This window comes from Dermatophagoides pteronyssinus, unplaced genomic scaffold, assembly GCF_027571235.1.
Source record: "Dermatophagoides pteronyssinus isolate colony J.1.1.1.1 unplaced genomic scaffold, Derpt_VIB-CSIC_2022.12 sq0012, whole genome shotgun sequence".
In the NCBI taxonomy this organism is placed as follows: Eukaryota; Metazoa; Arthropoda; class Arachnida; order Sarcoptiformes; family Pyroglyphidae; genus Dermatophagoides; species Dermatophagoides pteronyssinus.
This window is the reverse complement of record NW_027461536.1, coordinates 1074803-1095537: the sequence shown is the minus strand read 5'-3', so window position 1 is coordinate 1095537 and position 20735 is coordinate 1074803. Positions and strand designations below refer to the sequence as shown.

Below are 20735 nucleotides of genomic sequence, written 5' to 3'. Positions count from 1 at the left end.
TATAATCATTGATAATAATAATAATAAAAATAAAATATTTTATTTAACAGAAAAATTTTGTTTATTTTGATATTTGTATTTAGCTAAAAAAATATACAGAATCCATAACGGAATTTAATTGAAATTCACCTTTCGGTATACTACGATCAATATGTTTGATTAGTTCACTATATTCGGATGAATATCTTTTATGATTTTTATCATAAAGTTCTAATTTTTTACGTAAAAATCTGGCTAAATTATCCAATATTGGTTCACTATGTAAGGCAATAAATTGTTTACGACAAAAATAATTCATCATATCAATTTGTGATGCATGTGTCCAATAACAATCATGTACGGATGAAAATGTCAGACCATTACGATGACATTCTAATGATGTCAACATCATATGACTTGAATCTAATGAATGAATAAAATTGGCTGGAAAAGCATTTTTTTGTTTCATTGAATTCGGTATAAGTAGAGTTGGTGCATTTTTCTACAAGAAGAAAATATTTGATCAGACAGAAATGAATAGAAATGATCTAAGTGAAAACTTACTCTTGGATTTTTGTAATATGATTGAATGACTGGAAAACCAAGTGGTGTAATCCATTCAACAGTTGAATTATAATCAGTTGAAATGATTTGTGCACAATCGGTCAGCCAATCCTGAATAATTCGTGTTTGTGTAAACATTTTTCGTATGGAGAATAAAATTTTTTCAGAAATATAAACCGATGCTGTAACTTTATGTGATTCTGGGAAATGTGAATCCTCTTTCAATCGTTTAAGTACTTGAAGTTTGGCACCATATTTAGTCACACCATATACATAGGTCATCACAGTTTGTTTGACTATTTTTCGTGTTATAAAACCTTTAACAATATTGGCAATTTCAACACCGTTAGCACAATCTTTTTCAATTTCTGCTTCAACTAATGCAGCAACATCACTGTAAACATCCTGTGGATATTCGCTTGGACTTAAATTGACTGATTTGGCTCCAAGAATATCACGACCAAGTGCTGCATAATGTTGAAGACCATTACATGAACCATCCTGATGTATTGGCATATGACTAACATAGCCATGTGGATCTGGACTACGTAATGCATTTGTCAATTCAATACAACAGGCAAGTGTTTGCCATTTTTCATCACTTGACATCCACCATTTTTTCCCAGTCAATGGATTATCAGCACTATCCATTATTAGATCAATAATTTCATCAGCATATTCAAGTCGTTCTTTTACTGAACATCTTTTTTTCAAACCAGTCAAATTAATTAGATGAATTTTCAACCATTTTAAACCTTTTTCACCTAATGGTTTTCCTTTACCAAACAATAATAAAGCACGTGATAAATCATTACCAAGATGATTAAAATTTGGTGGAATTGGATATACACGGCTACGAAAATCGGTATTAATTGGAAACCAAAAATATTTATCACGAAGCTAAATTCAAAATCAAAATCAAAATGAAAAAAACGGAGAAAAATATCAACAATTTTATACTTACAGAATTACCAATTGATAATTTATAAAAACAATCCACCCAAAGGCTATACATTTCAGCTTGTTCTTTTTTCTGCAGTTTACGTTTATAATATATTAAAGCACGTTCTTTACGTGACATTTCACATGATGATCGTGGTAATGGACCAAAATATGATAATGAAACCGGTATATCAAGATCAATATTTCCATTATTTTTAAATATATCAATAGCAACATCAAGAATACGATCATTAATTTTCCATGGACAAAGTGATAATGCATTTAATGAATCAAATGTTGGATAAAGTTGTTGTACAGGTGTTCGTTTTAAACGATGTTTTGGATAATATAATGGAAGACGAACAAGAAAATTATGAACAAGTAAATTACCACCAAAATTTACATTAATCCATGGTACTGGTGGACATAACATTGGTAAACGTTCCGATTCAAACAGAATATCCGATCCAGCACCTTCATAGATTTTTATCAACAATGGATTCACACGGACTTCTTTTTTTGTTTTAAATGTTTCATGATTTTTATAGAAAAATGATATAACCGGTTGAATGGAATATGGTTCCAATTCAACCATATTTAAAATATCTGAATTAAATTTTGCTTCCGATGATATAATTTCATATAAATCTTTACCAATTTCTTTCAATACATTATTTGGCCAATATTTTGTTTCATCAAAATGATAATGATAACCATTTTCAATTAAATATTGCCAATATTCTCTTGGATTATATTTTTGTATCATTTCTGGATCAAGTGTATATTTTACATATTGTTTATAACATTGTTTAAAATCATTCAATGTTCCATCAATCATATTCGAACGCAGTAGATAATGTTGCATAATTTTCCGTCCTAATGATTCGAATAGTTGTCCAGAAAATGGTGAATAATGTTCACTGAATGATGCACATTTTCTTATTTCTTCTAACATAACATTTATATAGATTTCTGGTTCCATTATAGTCATATAATGTATAAATGGAATTCCACTTAATCTTTTATGTTTTTGTTTTAAATTTTTAAGATAATTTTCAAATGAAATCATTAATGATTGTTTCCATTTATTTTCAAGTTTTTTAATTAAATCTTTATAAAATGTTTCGGATTTTGATTTATCCGAATCATAAAATCGTGCTTCGATTGGTTCAACTTTAACCATTGAATTCATTTCAATATTGAATTGTTGTTCAACATAATCATCCATTTTGGATAAATCAATTCCTTCGAATGGATCATAATGTTTTTGTTCAGTTTGTAAAATTTTTTCGACTAGATGATTATCATATCTTTTTGGATGAATAAATTTACGAAATTTTTGATCACTTGCATTTTCATTCAAAAATGTACGTATCATTTTCACTTCTTTATGATTTAAAATTGGTCGAAAAAGAAGATATTCTGGATTCAGGCCATTTTTCTTCATCTCTTCGAATAAACAATTTAATGTATTTTTATTCTCAACATTTTTCATTTGTTTACATAATGCTAATAGATAACATTCATATACATGTATACTTGGTTTTATTTTTAATTTATCACAAATAAATGAAATTAGATCACGAACATCTTCCGTACTACCTTTACGTGCCATTCCTTTGATCAATAATTCACAACAGGTTGCAATATCATTTGATGATAATGAATTGGAAAATTTACCCAAAAATTCCATTAAAAATGAATGTGCTTCAGTTAGTTGATCATTAAATATACAAACATGAATATAACTAAGTAAATTTTTTTTGGTCATAAATGCATCTTCATATATTTCATAATCTTCATCCATATCACGATAATAATAGGTACCATTTTCGATAATATTATCTACATCATTCAAACCTAATTCTTCAAATAAATCAATAGATTTATCTACAGGTTTTGATTCGTTTTCAACTTGTTTTGTTTGAGCATTAACATTGACGATTGTTGTTTCCACCGGAATCAAATTCTTTTTTTCATATTTTTTCTTATTAAATTGTTTTTCAATTACATTTTTTAATGTATCAGATTTTTTCGTTTTAGTTTTTTTATTATTATTAAATTTTTGATTCTGTATATCATCCACAAGTTTTAGAACACGAAGATTTGCTCGATTCTGTGTTGATGTTTGCAGTGGACGATTTATAATGTAGCCATTTCGTAAAATTCGTTGCGTAATATTATTTGAATGTGAAACATTTAGGAATTTTGTGAACATTTTCCAAAAAGATATTTCAAAGATTACATTTTTTTCATTCAGACATCACTCAAAAAAACAGCATGGAAATTTGGAAAATAAACAACCTTCAGATGATTTTGTTGCATGAGAAACTTTTCCGAATTCAATTCTCGACAATCTCGAGAATAATTTCCAGAAACTTGGATATATCGAGAAGGTGATCATCGAGAATTTTGACAAATATTCGAGGTTATTCATCGCGATGTTTCTAGAAAATTCTGTGATAAATTTTTACCATTCAATTCGGTTAATAATAATAATTTTATCGGATGTTGACAAGCCGGATATTATGTTGTTCGAGATTATTTCAATCTAATGTATTGATTTTTTGTGCTCGACAACAATCCACATCATCATCATCATTATTATGGAAACGAATTTCTAAAAATAATCATTTTAAAATCGAAAAAAATCAATTGATTTTGTCCCGAAATAAATCATTGAATTTATTGCCAAAATGTTCGATACATATGTCACCAAAACGATACAATCCAATCATATCGGTGATCGTACGACAAGTGTTAAAAGTTGCCACCATGTTTACAGCCAGGTAACAAAAAAAAAAAAAAAATTTGAGAGAGAAAAAAAAATTCAATCTTTTCAGACTATACACACACACACCACAAATTAGTCAAACAATTGATATGGAATCTTCAATTTATTTTTTTTATAGAGCAATACGAAAATGGTATCAATCATTACCGAATGAAAAAAGAAAAATTGTATTCGCTTGGTTGGCCAAACATAAATTAAAATTCCTATCATTATTCATGTTATTATCGATATCATTATTTTATTATTATGAATCACATATACAGGAAACACCTATTACACGACGACGACGTTTTATTGCTTTTACACCTGAACAATTTCGTTTATTGAATCGTATCGAATTGGAAACAAAACTGGAACAATTTTCCAATCATCTTTTACCGGGTAATCATCCAACAACAATACGTGTTGCAAAAGTTGCCAAACAACTAATCAAAGCTAATCGTGATATTGAACAAATTGATGAACATGAATGGACTGTATCGGTTATTGATGATCCAAAAATAATGAATGCATTTGTATTACCATCCGGTAATATATTTGTTTTTACCGGTCTGTTATCATTCTGTGATAATGATCATCAATTAGGAATTATTTTATCACATGAAATATCACATGCAATATTAGCACATGGAATTGAATTGGCTAGCCATGCACATATTGTTGATCTATTATTCATTGGTTTATTAGGATTTGTTTGGATGTTTTTTCCAACCGATACTATAGCTGCAATTGGTTCATTCATATCGAAATTAGTAATGAAAATAATGATGGAAACACCTTATAGTAAAATGTTGGAAACAGAAGCCGATGAAGTGGGAATGAATTTAGCTGCAAAATCTTGTTTTGATATTCGTGAAGCAAGTGTATTTTGGTCAAAAATGTCCTATATGGAACAATCAACAATGATGGAATTATTTGGTACAACTGAATCACCAATTAATCTTGATTTTCTTAGTACACATCCATCACATAATGAACGATCAAAAAATCTAGATAGTTTAGTTGATGATGCTTTAATTTGTCGTTCGAAAAGTGGTTGTCCACCATTACCACGTTTAGATCCACGTATACGTATAACGATTAATGATCAGAAAAAAATGGCCGAAACATTTCGTAAAGAATTACAAGGAATATTTCGTATTAAAGATTTTAAAGAAATTTAAATTTTATACATTTTTAAAAGAATGTTTTCTTTGTTAATTAAATGCTCAATTATCTAAGGAATTCTCCGAATAAAAAAGATGTTATTTCCTATTTTGGATCATTTTTTTCTGGAAAAAAAACTTGATTGACGTGTCATTTCAATTTCATTCATTTTTCTGATTACAGCCGATTTACATCATTTAATGACAGCGCCATCATTTTGTATACGTTTTTGAATTTTAGCCAATCAGAGAACGCCACATAAAATAAACAGCCAATCAGATTGAGACACGGCATAACTTGGTGCTTATATAAATTGCTTCATACGGCATTTCATTCAATCATTTTTTTCCAAGTATTCGAATCGTTCAAATCGTAAATTTTTTCATTTCATTTCTCAACGTAAAAAATTTGAAAAATCAATTGAAATTTCTCGAATTTTCTTTTTCTTCTTCGTTACAAACCTACTGTCTTTTATTTGTGTGAATATTCTTATTGATTTTGTTTTTTTAGTTGTTGATATAATAAATATGATCAAATTAAAGAATATTCGTCATCCAATGGCCAATATTTTCCTATTAGGTATGGCCATCACTTTTGCCTGTAATATGGTGTTGGCAAAAGATGATAAACAAGATGTTGGTACAGTTATCGGTATTGATTTAGGTAAGTTTTTCGGTGCATAATTTTATGATTTTTTTCATGATGAATAATTATTGAAACATTGATTATCAACATACAGGTACAACGTATTCTTGTGTTGGTGTATTTAAAAATGGTCGTGTTGAAATTATACCGAATGATCAAGGTAATCGTATTACACCGTCTTATGTGGCATTCACCGCTGAAGGAGAACGTTTAATTGGTGATGCGGCTAAAAATCAATTGACTAGTAATCCAGAAAATACTGTATTCGATGTTAAACGTTTGATTGGTCGTGAATGGGGTGATCCAACAGTTCAATCTGATATTAAATTTTTCCCATTTAAAGGTATGTCATTGTTTATAAAATATCTGAATAAAATGATGTAATGCTGACGTGGCTTTTCTCTCGTAGTTGTTGAAAAAAATTCCAAACCTCATATTAAAGTTGAAACCGGATCTGGAACAAAAGTTTTTGCACCGGAAGAAATCAGTGCAATGGTATTGATTAAAATGAAGGAAACAGCTGAAGCGTATCTTGGCAAAAAGGTCACTCATGCCGTCGTAACAGTTCCAGCATATTTTAATGATGCTCAACGTCAAGCTACTAAAGATGCCGGTACAATTGCTGGATTGAATGTCATGAGAATCATCAACGAACCCACTGCCGCTGCTATTGCTTATGGTTTGGACAAAAAAGAAGGCGAAAAAAATATCCTTGTTTTCGATCTTGGTGGTGGCACTTTTGATGTATCTTTGCTCACTATCGATAATGGTGTATTTGAAGTAGTTGCTACAAATGGTGATACTCATCTTGGTGGTGAAGATTTCGATCAACGAGTTATGGAACATTTCATCAAATTATACAAGAAAAAGAATGGCAAAGACATTCGAAGTGATAACCGAGCCGTCCAGAAATTGAGACGTGAAGTCGAAAAAGCCAAACGTACGCTCAGTAGTGCCCATCAAGCCAGAATCGAAATCGAATCTTTGTTCGAAGGCGAAGACTTTAGTGAAGTTCTCACTCGTGCCAAGTTTGAAGAATTGAACATGGATCTATTCCGATCGACATTGAAACCTGTACAAAAAGTATTGGAAGATGCTGATCTCCAAAAGAAAGATATTGATGAAATCGTATTGGTTGGTGGTTCGACTCGAATTCCGAAAATCCAACAACTTGTGAAAGAATTCTTCAATGGAAAAGAACCTACTCGTGGTATCAATCCTGATGAAGCTGTAGCTTATGGTGCTGCCGTTCAAGCTGGTGTATTGTCTGGTGAAGAAAACACTGGTGAATTGGTATTATTGGATGTCAATCCATTGACCATGGGTATTGAAACTGTTGGTGGTGTGATGACCAAATTGATCCCACGAAACACTGTAATTCCAACCAAAAAATCACAAATCTTTTCAACTGCTTCTGATAATCAACATACTGTCACGATCCAAGTATACGAAGGTGAACGACCAATGACTAAAGATAATCATCTATTGGGTAAATTTGATTTGACTGGCATCCCACCGGCTCCACGTGGTGTTCCACAAATTGAAGTCACTTTCGAAATTGATGTGAATGGTATTCTCAAAGTGACGGCCGAAGATAAAGGCACTGGTAACAAGGAAAAAATCACCATCACTAACGATCATAATCGATTGACACCGGAAGATATTGAACGTATGATCAAAGAAGCGGAAAAATTCTCCGATGAAGATAAAAAGCTCAAGGAACGTGTTGAAGCTAAAAATGAATTAGAATCGTATGCATATTCGTTGAAAAATCAGATGGGTGATAAAGAAAAATTGGGTGGTAAATTAAGCGATGATGATAAAGCAACAATGGAAAAAGCTATTGACGAGGCAATCAAATGGTTAGATTCTAATAGTGAAGCTGATGTTGAAGAATTTAAAGCACAGAAAAAACAATTGGAAGAAGCAGTACAACCGATCATCGCTAAATTGTATGCAAGTGGTGCCGGTGGTGAACAACCACCACCACCACCTGATGCTAGCGAAAAAGATGAACTTTAATCATTTTTTTTCGCCTTTGATTATTAATTCATTTATGTTGTAAATAATTTTTAATTTTATTTGTATAAAAAAAACAACACCTTCACCCATTTACAGATAATGATAATGATGATGTTAATTATAATTTTTAAATTGTAATTCATATTAAAATTTAATTTTTAAAAAATAAAATTCAAAAAAAAAAATTCGCAGTAACATTTTATATGGATGGTAATGAAAAAATATTTACATGTGATTCGCGTGCTTGCATGTTTACAATCGCGATTCGATTTAATATCAATTTGATCATCATATGGCATGAATTTGATTTGAAAAATTTTCATTCAAAAATAAAAATATGTTGACCAAATTATCAACGATTCGTTATTGTAGAAATATTTTTGGAAAATCAAGATTATTTTCCTTATCCGATACGTTCAATATACGATCATATTCAAGAGTTATTTCGATTCAACAATGTGATTCATTATTATCATCACCAATTTGTCAAATAAATAGATATCGATTTCTTTCAGCAGCTGCATCAAATACAAATAATAATGATAATAAGCAACAACAATCAAAATCACAAGAACCAGTAGTGGATGAAGAAGCGGAAAAAGCAAAACAACGTAATCGTCAGAAAAAATTTACTAAATATACATTACTTGGAATGTTGATTACATTTTCTGGTTCAGCATTATATGCATTTTTTACATGGGGTGCACCAAAACTTGATGAAGATGGTAATGCTATTCAAGATGAATTTAGTGAATTACCATTTGTTATACAATATGCATCAAGAGCATGGAATACGTTAACACATTATGAAAAAATTATTAAAGAACCATCCAGAGATTTATTGTTACCTCCACCATTACCACCACCATATTATCAACCACCATATACATTAGTACTTGAAATGACCGGAGTTTTAGTGAATCCAGAATGGACATATAAAACCGGATGGCGTTTTAAAAAACGTCCTATGGTCGATTATTTCTTGCATAAATTAGCTACATCAAGTAATTTTGAAATCGTTATCTATACCCATGAACAGGGTATGACTGCATTTCCATTATTGAATAGTCTTGATCCAAATGGTTATATTATGTATCGATTATTTCGTGATTCTACACGTTATGAAGATGGTATTCATATCAAAGATTTAAATCGTTTAAATCGTGATCTTAAAAAAGTCATCCATATTGATTGGGATTCGAAAGCATGTCAATTGAATCGTGATAATTGTTTAACATTACCTAAATGGAAAGGAAAAACTGATGATCGTTTATTATATGATTTAACCGATTTTCTAATGGCTATTTCCAATGAAAATGTTGATGATGTACGTGAAGTTATTCGTTATTATTCACAATTTGATAATCCATTAGAAGTTTTTCGTGAAAATCAACGTAAATTAGCTGAACAAGAAGCGGAAAAAGAAAAACAAAAACAACAAACAGCGCCTGTTTATAAATCATTTCTGATGAATGTATTAAAATCAAAATGATTTTTATTTGAAAAAAAAATTCATTAATCAATTCACTTTAAAGAAAATATATTTTTAAAAAAAATTCAAATTGAACAGGAATTAAAAATTTTTTTTTGTTTTGTTTTTCTTTCGAACAAATTTTTTTGTAAGGAAAGGTGTTTGTTTGTTTTGTATCATGATGATATTTTTTTTCAGCTGAGCTGTGAAAATAAGTGATTTTTTGTTGAAATTATTCTATTGTTTCTTATGGTTTTTGGCATGTAGGATTTTATTTCATTTCAGAATAAATTAATTCAACAGGTGGTTGGTTTACGTGTATATCGTAGCGAAAGATATCCCATTAAACGAAATATCAATAAAAATACTAATAATATCATTGTATTGAACCAAACTGGTAATGGTTTTGTATTCGGACTCATCAGATCTAAATTGGATTCCAATTCCAAACGTGGAATGTATGCTGATTTTATATCCGAAGATTGTTTACAATATTGAAATTTTGTTAATGTTTCTGAACATCTGAAATGAAAAAAAAATGATATGAATTATTTAATAATGAAAAATAAGATTGAATGAAAGAATATTTACTTAAGATTTGTTCCACCAAATTCAATAAGCTGCATATTTTGAAATGCATAATAAATAATTGATAAATAACGTGTCCATGAAAGCCATGATGGTATAGCTGCATAATAACCAGCAAATAACATTGTTGATAATGAATATAATGCCGAAATGGTAACAGAAACCTCTAGATTTGAACACAATGCACCAACGAATAGGCCAAAACTTTGAGCACAAATAATTGATATTATTAAAAATAACCATAAATAGGTGGCCGTAATGAAAGATGTTAATCCTAACATTGGATACGATATTATAAAAAATACTGTGGGCAATACAATAGTAAGAGGTAATTCGCCAATCATTTTAGCAATATAATAGGCAGATAATCTATAAGCACCGGATAAACGTTCTTTATTAATAACTTGTCGTTCAGGTGGAAATGTTAATAATGCTTGGAATAGGCCAAATTGCATCCAGTAGGTAGTAGCTATAAAGATTAAAAAATGATTCATTAAAAATATCGAATGAATTTCAAAAAAGGAAAAACTTACAGAAAAACATCCAACCACGAATATCATTCATTGTATCTTCATTACGTTCGGTTTGAAACCAAAGTATTCCTACCAACAATGCTAAACCTATCGTTTGAATCCAATTCACTTTTGATAACATTCGATGACGTGCTTCAATATAATTTCGTTCAGTCAATACTTTGACCTGTGTCCATAAGGTTGTTGGCCATTTACGTTCTTTATTACTAATTTCTGAATGTTCAATTTCACCATTTGTCATTGTTTTTGAATGATGATGATGATGATGATTTTGGTTTTTCTTTGTTTCACTTTCATCACGACTAAGAGAATTTGATGAGAATGTAGAGCTACGATCCGACCAAGAAGATCGACCAGGAATCATTATCGCTTGGAAATTTATGAGGATGATGATGATAATCAGATGCATGATGATGGTGATCATGATGATCATGATGATGATGGTGGTGGGGATGGGGGTGATCATGATGGTGATCATCGTGATGATGGTCATTTACATGATGATCATGATGATCATCAATATTTTGAAGATCAATTTTTTTCAATATTTTCGGTAATTTAGGTAATTGTTTGGCTGCATCAATAATTTTCTGTTGACATTCATTATCTTCAATTTTTTCCAATATAAATTCGGCTGGATTATAATGTATATTAATACCATAACCAATACGTGTAAAAAATGGTACAACACCATGTATATTGCCAAAATAAGCCGACTGACCATTTGTTAATAATAATAAATTATCTAACATGTAAAACATTTTTGATGATGGTTGATGTATTGACATGACAATTGTTTTCTTTCGTTTCAGAGCGAAATCTTTTAATATTTGTATCAATTTATGTGCTGTACAAGAATCAAGACCAGATGTTGGTTCCTGCATTAATTATAAAAATGAGATTTTTAACGATGAAATTTTTTTCGAAGAACAAATAAACCGAAAATCACTTACATCAAGAAGCAAAACACTTGGATTGGTCAACAATTCGCAAGCAATATTTGCTCGTTTCTTTTCACCACCTGATAGTCCACGACGACTTATATCACCGATTACTAAAATTTTATAGTAAAAATAATTTACAAAAATTAATAAATTGTCAATAATAAATTCACAAAAACTTACTTGTATTTTCACATTTTTTCAACTGTAATTCTTCAATAATTTTATCAATCAATGCTAATTTTTCATTTTTTTTCATCGATTCGGGTAATCGTAATCGGGCCGTATACTAAAAATTATCGGATAAAATTACCGAAAAATCAAAAATTAAAAATAAACTCAAACATTCACGGATAGATGGCATTGATTTCAAGTTTTTTTTAAAATTTGAATTTAAACATTCAATGATAAATGAAAAAAATTTTCCCGCCCTACTTACCATTAATGTTTGTTTTAATGTAAGATTTGGAAAAAATATATCCTGCTGTAATACATAACAAATACGACGACGAAGTTGTTTATTTAATGTTTGTCCATTCATTGTTATATCACCACTAATCGATGGTTTTGTACGTCCACTTAATATATTAAGAAATGTTGTTTTACCACTACCGGATGGACCCATTATTGCCAATATTTGACCAGGTATAGCATATCCATTAACATTTTGTAATATTGAACGATTATTATTTGTTGTTGTTGTCGTTTTTGTTGTTGTTGTTGAACCATTATTATCACCAATATTATCATTAATTGAATGTGATATTTGTTTAAATATTAATTCATTTTCATGATTATAATTATTTATGGATTTATTTATATGATGATGATCATGATTTACAATAAAATCATCAACTATACAACCAATACCAACAACATCATCATCAATATTTATAAATGTTTCATCATGTTTCATTTGATCAACCGAACAAATATCGATTGATGATTCATATGATTGATGATGTTGTGGATGATCATGATGATCATTATCAAGATTCGAATCATTTACTTGAATATCATCTTCATTATTCGATGTTGATTCTTCTTGTACTGGTTGTTTTTGTTGTTGTTGCAGCGATGGTTGTTGTTGCGGTTGTTCCACACAATAAGACATTTCTAATTTTTTTTTAAATAAATAAAAAAACAAAATTAATTTGCTGAAGAATTTTTTTTTCAAAGTTAAAAAATTTTCAAAGTTCCATCACACACCGAACAAACACAAACAAACAAACAGTAAACCAAAAATCGACCTATCCGATACCTATTCGAATGATCGAATGTCTGGTCTTCACCCAACAACAAAACCCCAAAAAAAAAACAAAACAAAATTGGAACTTGGAAGAAGAAAATTTTCATTCACAAGAAAGATTTGTTTTTTTTTTTGTTTATTTGGGGAATGACCGGTCGATGATGATGATGATGATGATACTACTACACTACTACCCGAATATACCGTAGTTGTTGAATATTATACACCTTTTTTTTACGCTGTTGCTGATGTTGTTTCTTATTATTCGTCTTATTTTATTTGGTGACCGAGTGACTCAGTGACCTCTCTGTCTCTTTCTTTCTCTCTTCCTCTCTCTCTCTCTTTGGCTTTTTTTTTTCTCTCACTGTAAGTGTGTTGGTCTCTTCAAAAATCCAACAAACATTGAATTTTTCTTTGATGAAGTGATGCTGATGTTTTTACATTAATTTCTTGATGATATCAACAAAAGAGAGGAGAAACGGTGTTGTTGTTGTTGTTGTCGATGTTAGAAACAAGATTTTCAATCGTCTTAATGATCGAGGGTATTTTCTCTCATCTCTCATTAAATCTAAAACAACAAAGTCAACAGCAGCAACAAGTTGATCATGATTCGATTTTGTGATGGACGAATAAATAAATAAATCGATTATTCGATCGATATTAATCGATTATTATGATGAATCCGGTAGTAAATGAAACACGCGCCAATGACCGAATTAAATGAATGTGAATTGTAAAATTGTTTTCGCTCTTTCACTACAGTAGTTTTGTCATGTATGGTGAATGAATATCACATTGAATTTTTTTCGGAAGAAAAAAAAATCATAAATAGTAGCATGGCATGGCTTCTATATGCAGCCGGCTTTCCTATCTCGAAACACACAACCATACCAATCAGAAAAACAACAAAACAGAAGACATGTTTTCTTTTTCTTTTTTTTTGCTTCGGGTCGAACGGTTGGGTCATATAATTTTGTTTTTTACAACCAAAAAAAAAAACCATACGAACAAAACAATTATACAAAACTACTAACCGAAATTTTTTTTTTTTTGTTCTTCCTTTTTTTTTTTACAGGGCCAGACAGATAATATATATGCATGCATATATGATGACGATAATGGAATGAAAGGAGAGAATGAGAGAGAAAGAGTGGGTGAGTTAGTTGAACGAGAAATGATTGAAAAAGACCATAGAGATCAATCAACTGGTGGTGGTGGTGGTGGTTGTGGTGGAAAATTGGCTGCGGTTTTTCTAAAATATGATAATGGTGGTTCGTTTGAAAGGCGGTAGTAGGAGGAGGAGAATCAAAAATTTCTGAACCAAGAAAAAAAAATTTGTATTTTTTTTTTTTATTGACGAGGGTGGTTAAAAAAACGAATATCCAAAAGGAACAAAATGTGTGTGTGGTTGGTAGTTAGGCAAAAACCAAAAGACCGAAAGGCCATAGAGGTCAAACGAGTGAAAAAACTTTTTTTTTTTTGGAACGATCGGATGTTGTTCTGTGTGTTCAACAAGTAAAGCGAAAAAATTTCAGGAATTTCAATATTGGAATTTCAAATGAAAATAATCGATTCTATCGATTCTATTAAATCGAATGAATCGATAATCAACAGGAGAAAAAACACATTGTTTTTGTATAAAGGTCATTGCTCTATTCAACTTGGGTCTAATTTTAACGAAAATTTTCAACAAAAAAAATGACCATGGAAATGAGAAAAAGAAAGATCGAGAAAGAAAGAAAGAAAGAGATGTATCAGGTGTGAATTGTATTAAATCATAAAATGATGATGAATATTGTTTGTTGGTTGGTGTTAATAAATGACCTAAATGACATCGGTCAGCCGGCCGGCCGGTAAACCACCAAGCTAGAAAACATTGAAATAAAAACCTTGAGAGAAATTGGCCACAATTGTTGTTTGTCAAATCCTATTCTTTTTTTTCATATTTTTGTTTGATAATTTGACTTTTTTTTCATTCATTCATTCATTCATTTTTTTGGTTACTTGTTCCAGATATTCCAGATGTAAGATGTACTATCGATTGTTCTTATCGATCTATCGATCGAATCTTTTCGAATAATAACAATGTGTGAAAACAAAAATGAAACAAACAAACAAAATTCATATTTATAGCCACAACCTATTGAAGAAAAAAGAAAAGAAATGATCATGGACAATGGTCAATGTACGAAGACTACAATGTCGATGATTATGATTATGTTGATGATGATGATGACCTCGGTCGGTCATGAACATTTGATGGCCATGTGTTTGTGTGTGTGTAACCAATAAAATATGTAACCGGTAATGTCTTTGTTGTTGTTGTTTTTTGTTGTTTGATGAATGATGTCATCGAGAAAAGACGAATAAAGAAAGAAATAAAGAAAAAATTCATAATCAAAAGCCAGAAATCGGCAGCTGATCATCATAATCATCGTCATAATCATCATAAGAAAACTAACTAAAAATGGCGATCAAGGTCTTTTTCTTCCATTCATCAAACACTGACCAATGTCCAAGATATCGATATTCAATTCATATCGATCAATTGCTTTTGTTGTTGTTGTTGTCCATTGGCTATTTCATAAACAACAACAAAAAATTTTTCAACAACAGCCGGACATTTTCTTTTCTGGACACACACACACACGTATTGTAAACAATTTCAGGTCATTCATAAGGTTCATTTCATTTTCATTGAAAAAAAATTTCTTCTTGAATTTTCTTTATTTGAATGAAAAATATTTTTCATTCATTCAAATAAACAAGCCTCTCCATATATGCATATGTTACGACAACAATTACTATTCGATTATTTACCAGTTTTTGGTTTGCACGTACTTAACGAAATTCATATTGAAAATGAAAATGAAAATTTTCATTATTTAGTAGTTTACCAGGTCAAAGTGCACAAGCCATTTTCACTCTCTCTACAGAAACATTACCTGAATTTGTTTCACTCTACTTCCGTTTATGAATTATGGATGTCTTAACTATTCTCTTGCAGGTGTTCACCCTAAGAAACGCAATGATTTTTTCTGTTTCCTACGAAACCATTATCATTACTTTTACTTTCCAACATCGATTCGATTCGTTTTTGTTTCTGTGTTTCATGGAAATAACCATAATGCCCACAAATTATTGCATTTCTGCATTTCATCCATTTGGTAATGAAAGTTTTCCATGTTTTTCAGAGGAAAAAAATGATGATGAAGAACAACCGCCGCATAAACCAGAAGATTGGAACAAAACAAAATCTAGCCCATAAAAAACGAAAAAAATGAATATTTTCTTCTTCAAAATATGCCATATTTTTTTCTGTTGTTTTGTTAAATGCGATTATAAATATGTGATTATTATTATTGATGATGATCATCGTCATTGGATAAAGACAACGACGACTATGATGATGTCAATGGCCTTTTTGTTTTCAGTTTTGGTTTTCGGTTTTCGGTTTGTTGCTTTTTCATCATCATCATCATCATCATCGATTGAAGGTCGGCATTTTTTGTTTCAGTTTTAGCTTAGTTCTGTTGTTTCATTTCATTTCAGTTTTTTTTTCGTTGCTCTAGGTTCCGACGGTTTAGAAGAAATTTATTTAAAAGTTTAAATGAACAATTACGCGCGCAGTGTGGATAGAGAGAAAGTTTTTGGTTTCAATTTTTGGTTCATAGAAATTCGCCTCGCGGCTAAATTGTTGACGTTTTTCAAATCAAAAGATGATGATTTCCATCAAAAATCATCAAGAAATCTTTGATGGAATGGCTAAGAACTTTGTTTTTTTTTTTGCCCAAGAAAACGAAGAAAATTTCACTTTCTTTTTTTCCTCTCTCCGGTTGGCCTATTGATAAGAGTTTTCTTCTTTCTTCTGTGGATCGATCCAATAACGGTGTGCAGCAAACAAAGCTAGCCAGGTCAAAATCTGCTTGATTTGTGTTCAGTTCGGAGAAATTTTCTTATTCTTTTCTTTTTTCAGTGAACAGAAATTCAGTGAAAAAAGAAAATATTTTCACTTTTCAATGGTCATTCTTCTTCTTTTTTTTTCCTCTTTTTTCCTAGAATTTCTACCATTTATTATCGGATAACAATCATTCACATCATCATTTGAAAAAGAAGCAAAAATAGAAAGCTGTTCCGAAACATTGATTTTTTTCAGAAATGAATTTGCTTTCACTGTATATTTAGCTATAGCTAGGTCCAGATATTTTTTTTTCATTTGAACTTTGGCTGCTATTTTTTCATCCATCCCAAAAGAATGACCAAGCAAACCAGCCATCCATCCAGCCAGCCAAAATATTCATATGGCCTTTCAACCAAAAATGAATGAATGAATTTATGATGAGAAACCAAACCAGATGAGAAACGAAAAAAATGAGGCCAACCAAACACATCCCACCACATCGATGCTGCAAATTTAACGATGTTGTCATTGAATTTTTTACAACCCAGATTTCATGACAATGTGTGAAATGAATATTTTTTGTTGTTGATTATTTTCATATGTGCACAAGGTCCATGAATTGACCATTCTTTTTTTTCTGGGTTTCTTTATTTATCCGTTTATTTATTCGTTTGTCTTTGATGATGATAATGACGTTTGACGTCCATAAATTACCTAATTTTTTTGTTTGTTTGCTGTTGTTGTTGTTATTCATCCATGATATGAACCGTTTTTTTTTTCTGTTGTTGTTCTTATTTGCCTTCTAGGCATATACAGTTCACCTAGTAGCGTTTTTTGTTGTTGTTGTTGTTGTTAGTCAATTTATGCTAATAAGAGTGATTCCATGATACCTTTTACCTTTGACCTGTAATAGTTGAAAAAGAAATAGTCAATGGAAAAATTGCGAAGCACGTGTGTGTACGATGATGACGACGATCGTAACAATCAAAAATTTTGAAAAGAAATTTTCCAAGAAATAAAAATAAGAGATTTTTGGTATGCACAAAATCAGGAAAAAGAAGACAAAAATTCCTGAATGAAACGAAAAGAAACGAATTTCTATCAGTATCATCATCATCATCAGCAGCGTAATAATGACAATGAATAAACACCCACACGATACACACGAAGAAGAGAGATAAAATGAGAGACATGAATGAATGAATGAATCGTTGGAAAAAACAAAACAAAAAAAGGTCATCGACATTTGAATGTTTTTTTGCAGTTTCGTTTGAAAGAAAACCAAGATAAAAACATTTACACAAATGAATGACATTATTTGATTATTTGGATTTGTTTTGGAAGAAAAGAAAAAATAGATAAATAAAGTCAATATGATGGAAAAAAATTGAATGATTTATTAACTGTAATGCGCGAATAGAGCAAGAGAGAGAGAGAGAGAGAGAGAGAGAGAGAGAGAGAGAGAGAGAGAGAGAGAGAGAGAGAGAAATTCAATGAACCCCCAAATTTTCAATTGAATGAAATACCGGAAATTTTGCAGAAATTTCATCAAATTTTTCTTGTCCAAAAATATCCTCATCTTATTTCATTGCACAGTTTTTTCCAAAAAAATTTCTTTGAAAAACTCTTTTGGATGTTTTTTTTTGAAATTGGATCAAGGAAATGTGAAAACAAAAAAAAAGTAAATCTCTAGGTGTGTTTAGGTGCTCTAGGAATATATTAATAATGAACTTTGAACTAGAAAAAAATGGATTTTTTTCTCCATTCTTTGGTTTCAACAAAAAAAAAAATTACCTTTTACCTACCTGTGTTTGTTGCTGTGTATTTTGGGTTGAATCAAAGAAACAATAGAGAAAATCTTTTCTTAACACTTTATTATTTCACAAAGTCATATTTCAAAGTTTCAAAACAAAACAAAAAACATCAATTCTTGACAAAAACAACAATAAAAAAATTGGTTAGCTGCTGCTGCTGTTTTGTTGTGTAAGGGGAGGCAATGAACTAACAGAAACAAAAGAAAAAAATTAGGTGAAGGACAACGACTGATGAATTGAATGAAAAAAAATTACGAAGTGAAGAACACCATACACACACACATTAACCAGCCTTACCAACATTCACAGTACACACCAAACATCAATTTAACTGATGCAAAAAAAATAATGAAAAATTTCAGAATTGGACGGGGTAAATGAATGGTATGGTATGGTTGATTGTTGTTGTCGTCAAACGTCGTCGTATTACAATTAACAATGATCATTAAGCATCAAGAAACAAATCAAAAATCACACAAAGACATCCTGTCCTATCATTTCAATGTTGAAGAAAATTATTGTTTGTTGTCGTTGTTATTTTGGTACACCTTGTATGTTTAGTTATTGATGTTTTTCTCTATCATTTTCGCCCTCTGTGTGCGTGTGTGTGTGTTTACAAATGATTGTTTCAAAATGGGTATTTTTTTAGTTATTTCGGGATTGAATTGTTGTTGTTGTAAAAGTATTGCAGAAACAATGAATTGAAGAAAAGAAAATAGAGGAAACCCGTTGAAGGACAAAAAACTGTTGATTCAAACATTGAAAGTTTAAGTTTGGTTGGCTGAATGTTTTGTTGAAGAAAAAAAATATGATTTTTTTTTGTTTTGTTTTGTTTTTTGGTATCTTTTTTTCTTTGGTTTCACAAGTGTGTATCAATATCACATGATAAAAGAGTGAAAGAAAAGAAAAGAAAAAATTCTTGATGATTTTGATTTAATTGATTGTGGATTTTGTGGTAGTTTTTCGAATCGATTTTATATTCATTTTTGGTCGATAATCAATCAATCAATCGATTTGATTTTTGGTGATAAATATCAAGCAAACATTTTTGAAAAAAATGAAAAAATCAAATTCGAGTGTTTATCATGTTTTTTTTTGTTTTGTTTGATATTTTGACATTTCGATGACAAATGATGCGGAAATTAACAAATTTTTTCCCAAAAGGATCATAAATTTTTTCGAAAAATTTTCGAAAAAATCCTTAAATGTCAAAACAACAACAATGGTTTTTTTACGAATGATAAATATCATCCATAAATTTTTTCACACAACCAATCATATGTCAAATGAAATCAACCAAAAACCAAGTTAAATCAAAAAATCGAAGCTAATTATCATCATGGTAACAATAATAATAATATCAAATGATTTGATAAATCATATTTGACAAATGATGATGATGTACGTTTGATATTTATTTTTGTTAAATCAAAAATCAAAAAAATTTCTAATGATATTTGATCCGAAACAATTATTTCATAATGAAAATGAAAAAGATTCTTTCATTTAGTTTTTTTTCATATTTTAACTTCGAAGAATGAAAGAAACAAATGAAAGAAAGAAATAAGGAAATCGAAGAACAAACATCCAAAAAATCAATCACACATATCGCGATCGATACACATATAAACAAATTGAGAAAAAATATTTTCCAAAACAAACAAACCAGACAGACTACAGAAGAAGAAAAAGACAATGTTTCATTTGGGATAAAATGTTTCATTTGGCTGATGATGATCATTATCATCTTGTATTTTTTTTTTTCTTGTTAGTTTTTCATTGAATATCTTTCCAAAGGTCATTCCTTTTTTTCTATTCGTTCTTGGTTTCTTTTTCATTCCACCATAGTGTCACATTCGTTTGTTTGTTCTGTTTGCTTTTTGTTGAAATTTTCAAAATTTCTCATTGCCGCCAAAAAAAAAGAAATGATGCTTTTTTTCGAGCCTTTAATGTTTATGAAACCAAACAAACAAATCATTATTTTGATTTATGTTTGGATGGATGAAAATAGAGTTTGTTTTTCTTGGAAAACAAAAAAACAAAACAAAAAAACGAAATAGGAACGATGATGGCGATGATAATATTTCCGGTTCTCAGGTAATATATTTGGTTGACTTGCTGATTCAACAGGTTTTTTTTTGTTTTT

The 20735-nt window shown here is 30.2% G+C and overlaps 5 protein-coding genes across 5 annotated transcripts; 3 read left to right on the top strand and 2 right to left on the bottom strand.

Annotated features, from left to right (window-relative positions):
• Window positions 1-24: 24 nt before the first annotated feature.
• PolrMT (mitochondrial RNA polymerase) lies at window positions 25-3824 on the bottom strand. The gene is made up of 3 exons (XM_027340752.2): window positions 1508-3824; window positions 544-1443; window positions 25-481 (listed from the first exon to the last, which is right to left on the bottom strand). Exons 1-3 carry the CDS (start codon window positions 3701-3703, stop codon window positions 80-82), a joined length of 3498 nt encoding a protein of 1165 aa, XP_027196553.2. The 5' UTR covers window positions 3704-3824; the 3' UTR covers window positions 25-79.
• Window positions 3825-3857: 33 nt separating this feature from the next.
• On the top strand, window positions 3858-5533 carry LOC113791037 (metalloendopeptidase OMA1, mitochondrial-like). The gene is made up of 2 exons (XM_027340756.2): window positions 3858-4274; window positions 4398-5533. Exons 1-2 carry the CDS (start codon window positions 3994-3996, stop codon window positions 5440-5442), a joined length of 1326 nt encoding a protein of 441 aa, XP_027196557.1. The 5' UTR covers window positions 3858-3993; the 3' UTR covers window positions 5443-5533.
• Window positions 5534-5753: 220 nt separating this feature from the next.
• Window positions 5754-8287, top strand: LOC113791035 (endoplasmic reticulum chaperone BiP-like). The gene is made up of 3 exons (XM_075821676.1): window positions 5754-6088; window positions 6165-6413; window positions 6480-8287. The coding sequence occupies exons 1-3, from the start codon at window positions 5953-5955 to the stop codon at window positions 8090-8092; spliced, it is 1998 nt and encodes a 665-aa protein (XP_075677791.1). The 5' UTR covers window positions 5754-5952; the 3' UTR covers window positions 8093-8287.
• Window positions 8288-8327: 40 nt separating this feature from the next.
• On the top strand, window positions 8328-9689 carry LOC142645456 (mitochondrial import inner membrane translocase subunit TIM50-C-like). The gene has a single exon (XM_075821680.1). The coding sequence runs from the start codon at window positions 8430-8432 to the stop codon at window positions 9582-9584; it is 1155 nt and encodes a 384-aa protein (XP_075677795.1). The 5' UTR covers window positions 8328-8429; the 3' UTR covers window positions 9585-9689.
• E23 (ABC transporter G family member E23) lies at window positions 9570-13024 on the bottom strand. Its single transcript, XM_075821675.1, is given in 8 exon segments — window positions 9570-10085; window positions 10155-10620; window positions 10685-11039; window positions 11041-11562; window positions 11638-11738; window positions 11809-11914; window positions 12065-12741; window positions 12887-13024. Coding segments are annotated over 7 exon segments (2451 nt in total). The 5' UTR covers window positions 12740-12741; window positions 12887-13024; the 3' UTR covers window positions 9570-9859.
• Between the last annotated feature and the right edge of the window lie 7711 nt (window positions 13025-20735).

Excerpts from the sequence above, each read along its gene's own strand:
- LOC113791035 (XM_075821676.1), top strand. The coding sequence starts at position 5,953 with ATGATCAAATTAAAGAATATTCGTCATCCAATGGCCAATATTTTCCTA. Across the intron at positions 6,089-6,164 it reads AGTTATCGGTATTGATTTAG|GTACAACGTATTCTTGTGTT; the intron begins GTAAGTTTTTCG and ends ATCAACATACAG. Across the intron at positions 6,414-6,479 it reads TAAATTTTTCCCATTTAAAG|TTGTTGAAAAAAATTCCAAA; the intron begins GTATGTCATTGT and ends TTTCTCTCGTAG.
- LOC142645456 (XM_075821680.1), top strand. The coding sequence starts at position 8,430 with ATGTTGACCAAATTATCAACGATTCGTTATTGTAGAAATATTTTTGGA.
- PolrMT (XM_027340752.2), bottom strand. The coding sequence starts at position 3,703 with ATGTTCACAAAATTCCTAAATGTTTCACATTCAAATAATATTACGCAA. Across the intron at positions 1,444-1,507 it reads AATTATCAATTGGTAATTCT|CTTCGTGATAAATATTTTTG; the intron begins GTAAGTATAAAA and ends TTTTGAATTTAG. Across the intron at positions 482-543 it reads CATATTACAAAAATCCAAGA|AAAAATGCACCAACTCTACT; the intron begins GTAAGTTTTCAC and ends TTCTTCTTGTAG.
- LOC113791037 (XM_027340756.2), top strand. The coding sequence starts at position 3,994 with ATGTTGACAAGCCGGATATTATGTTGTTCGAGATTATTTCAATCTAAT. Across the intron at positions 4,275-4,397 it reads GCCACCATGTTTACAGCCAG|AGCAATACGAAAATGGTATC; the intron begins GTAACAAAAAAA and ends TTTTTTTTATAG.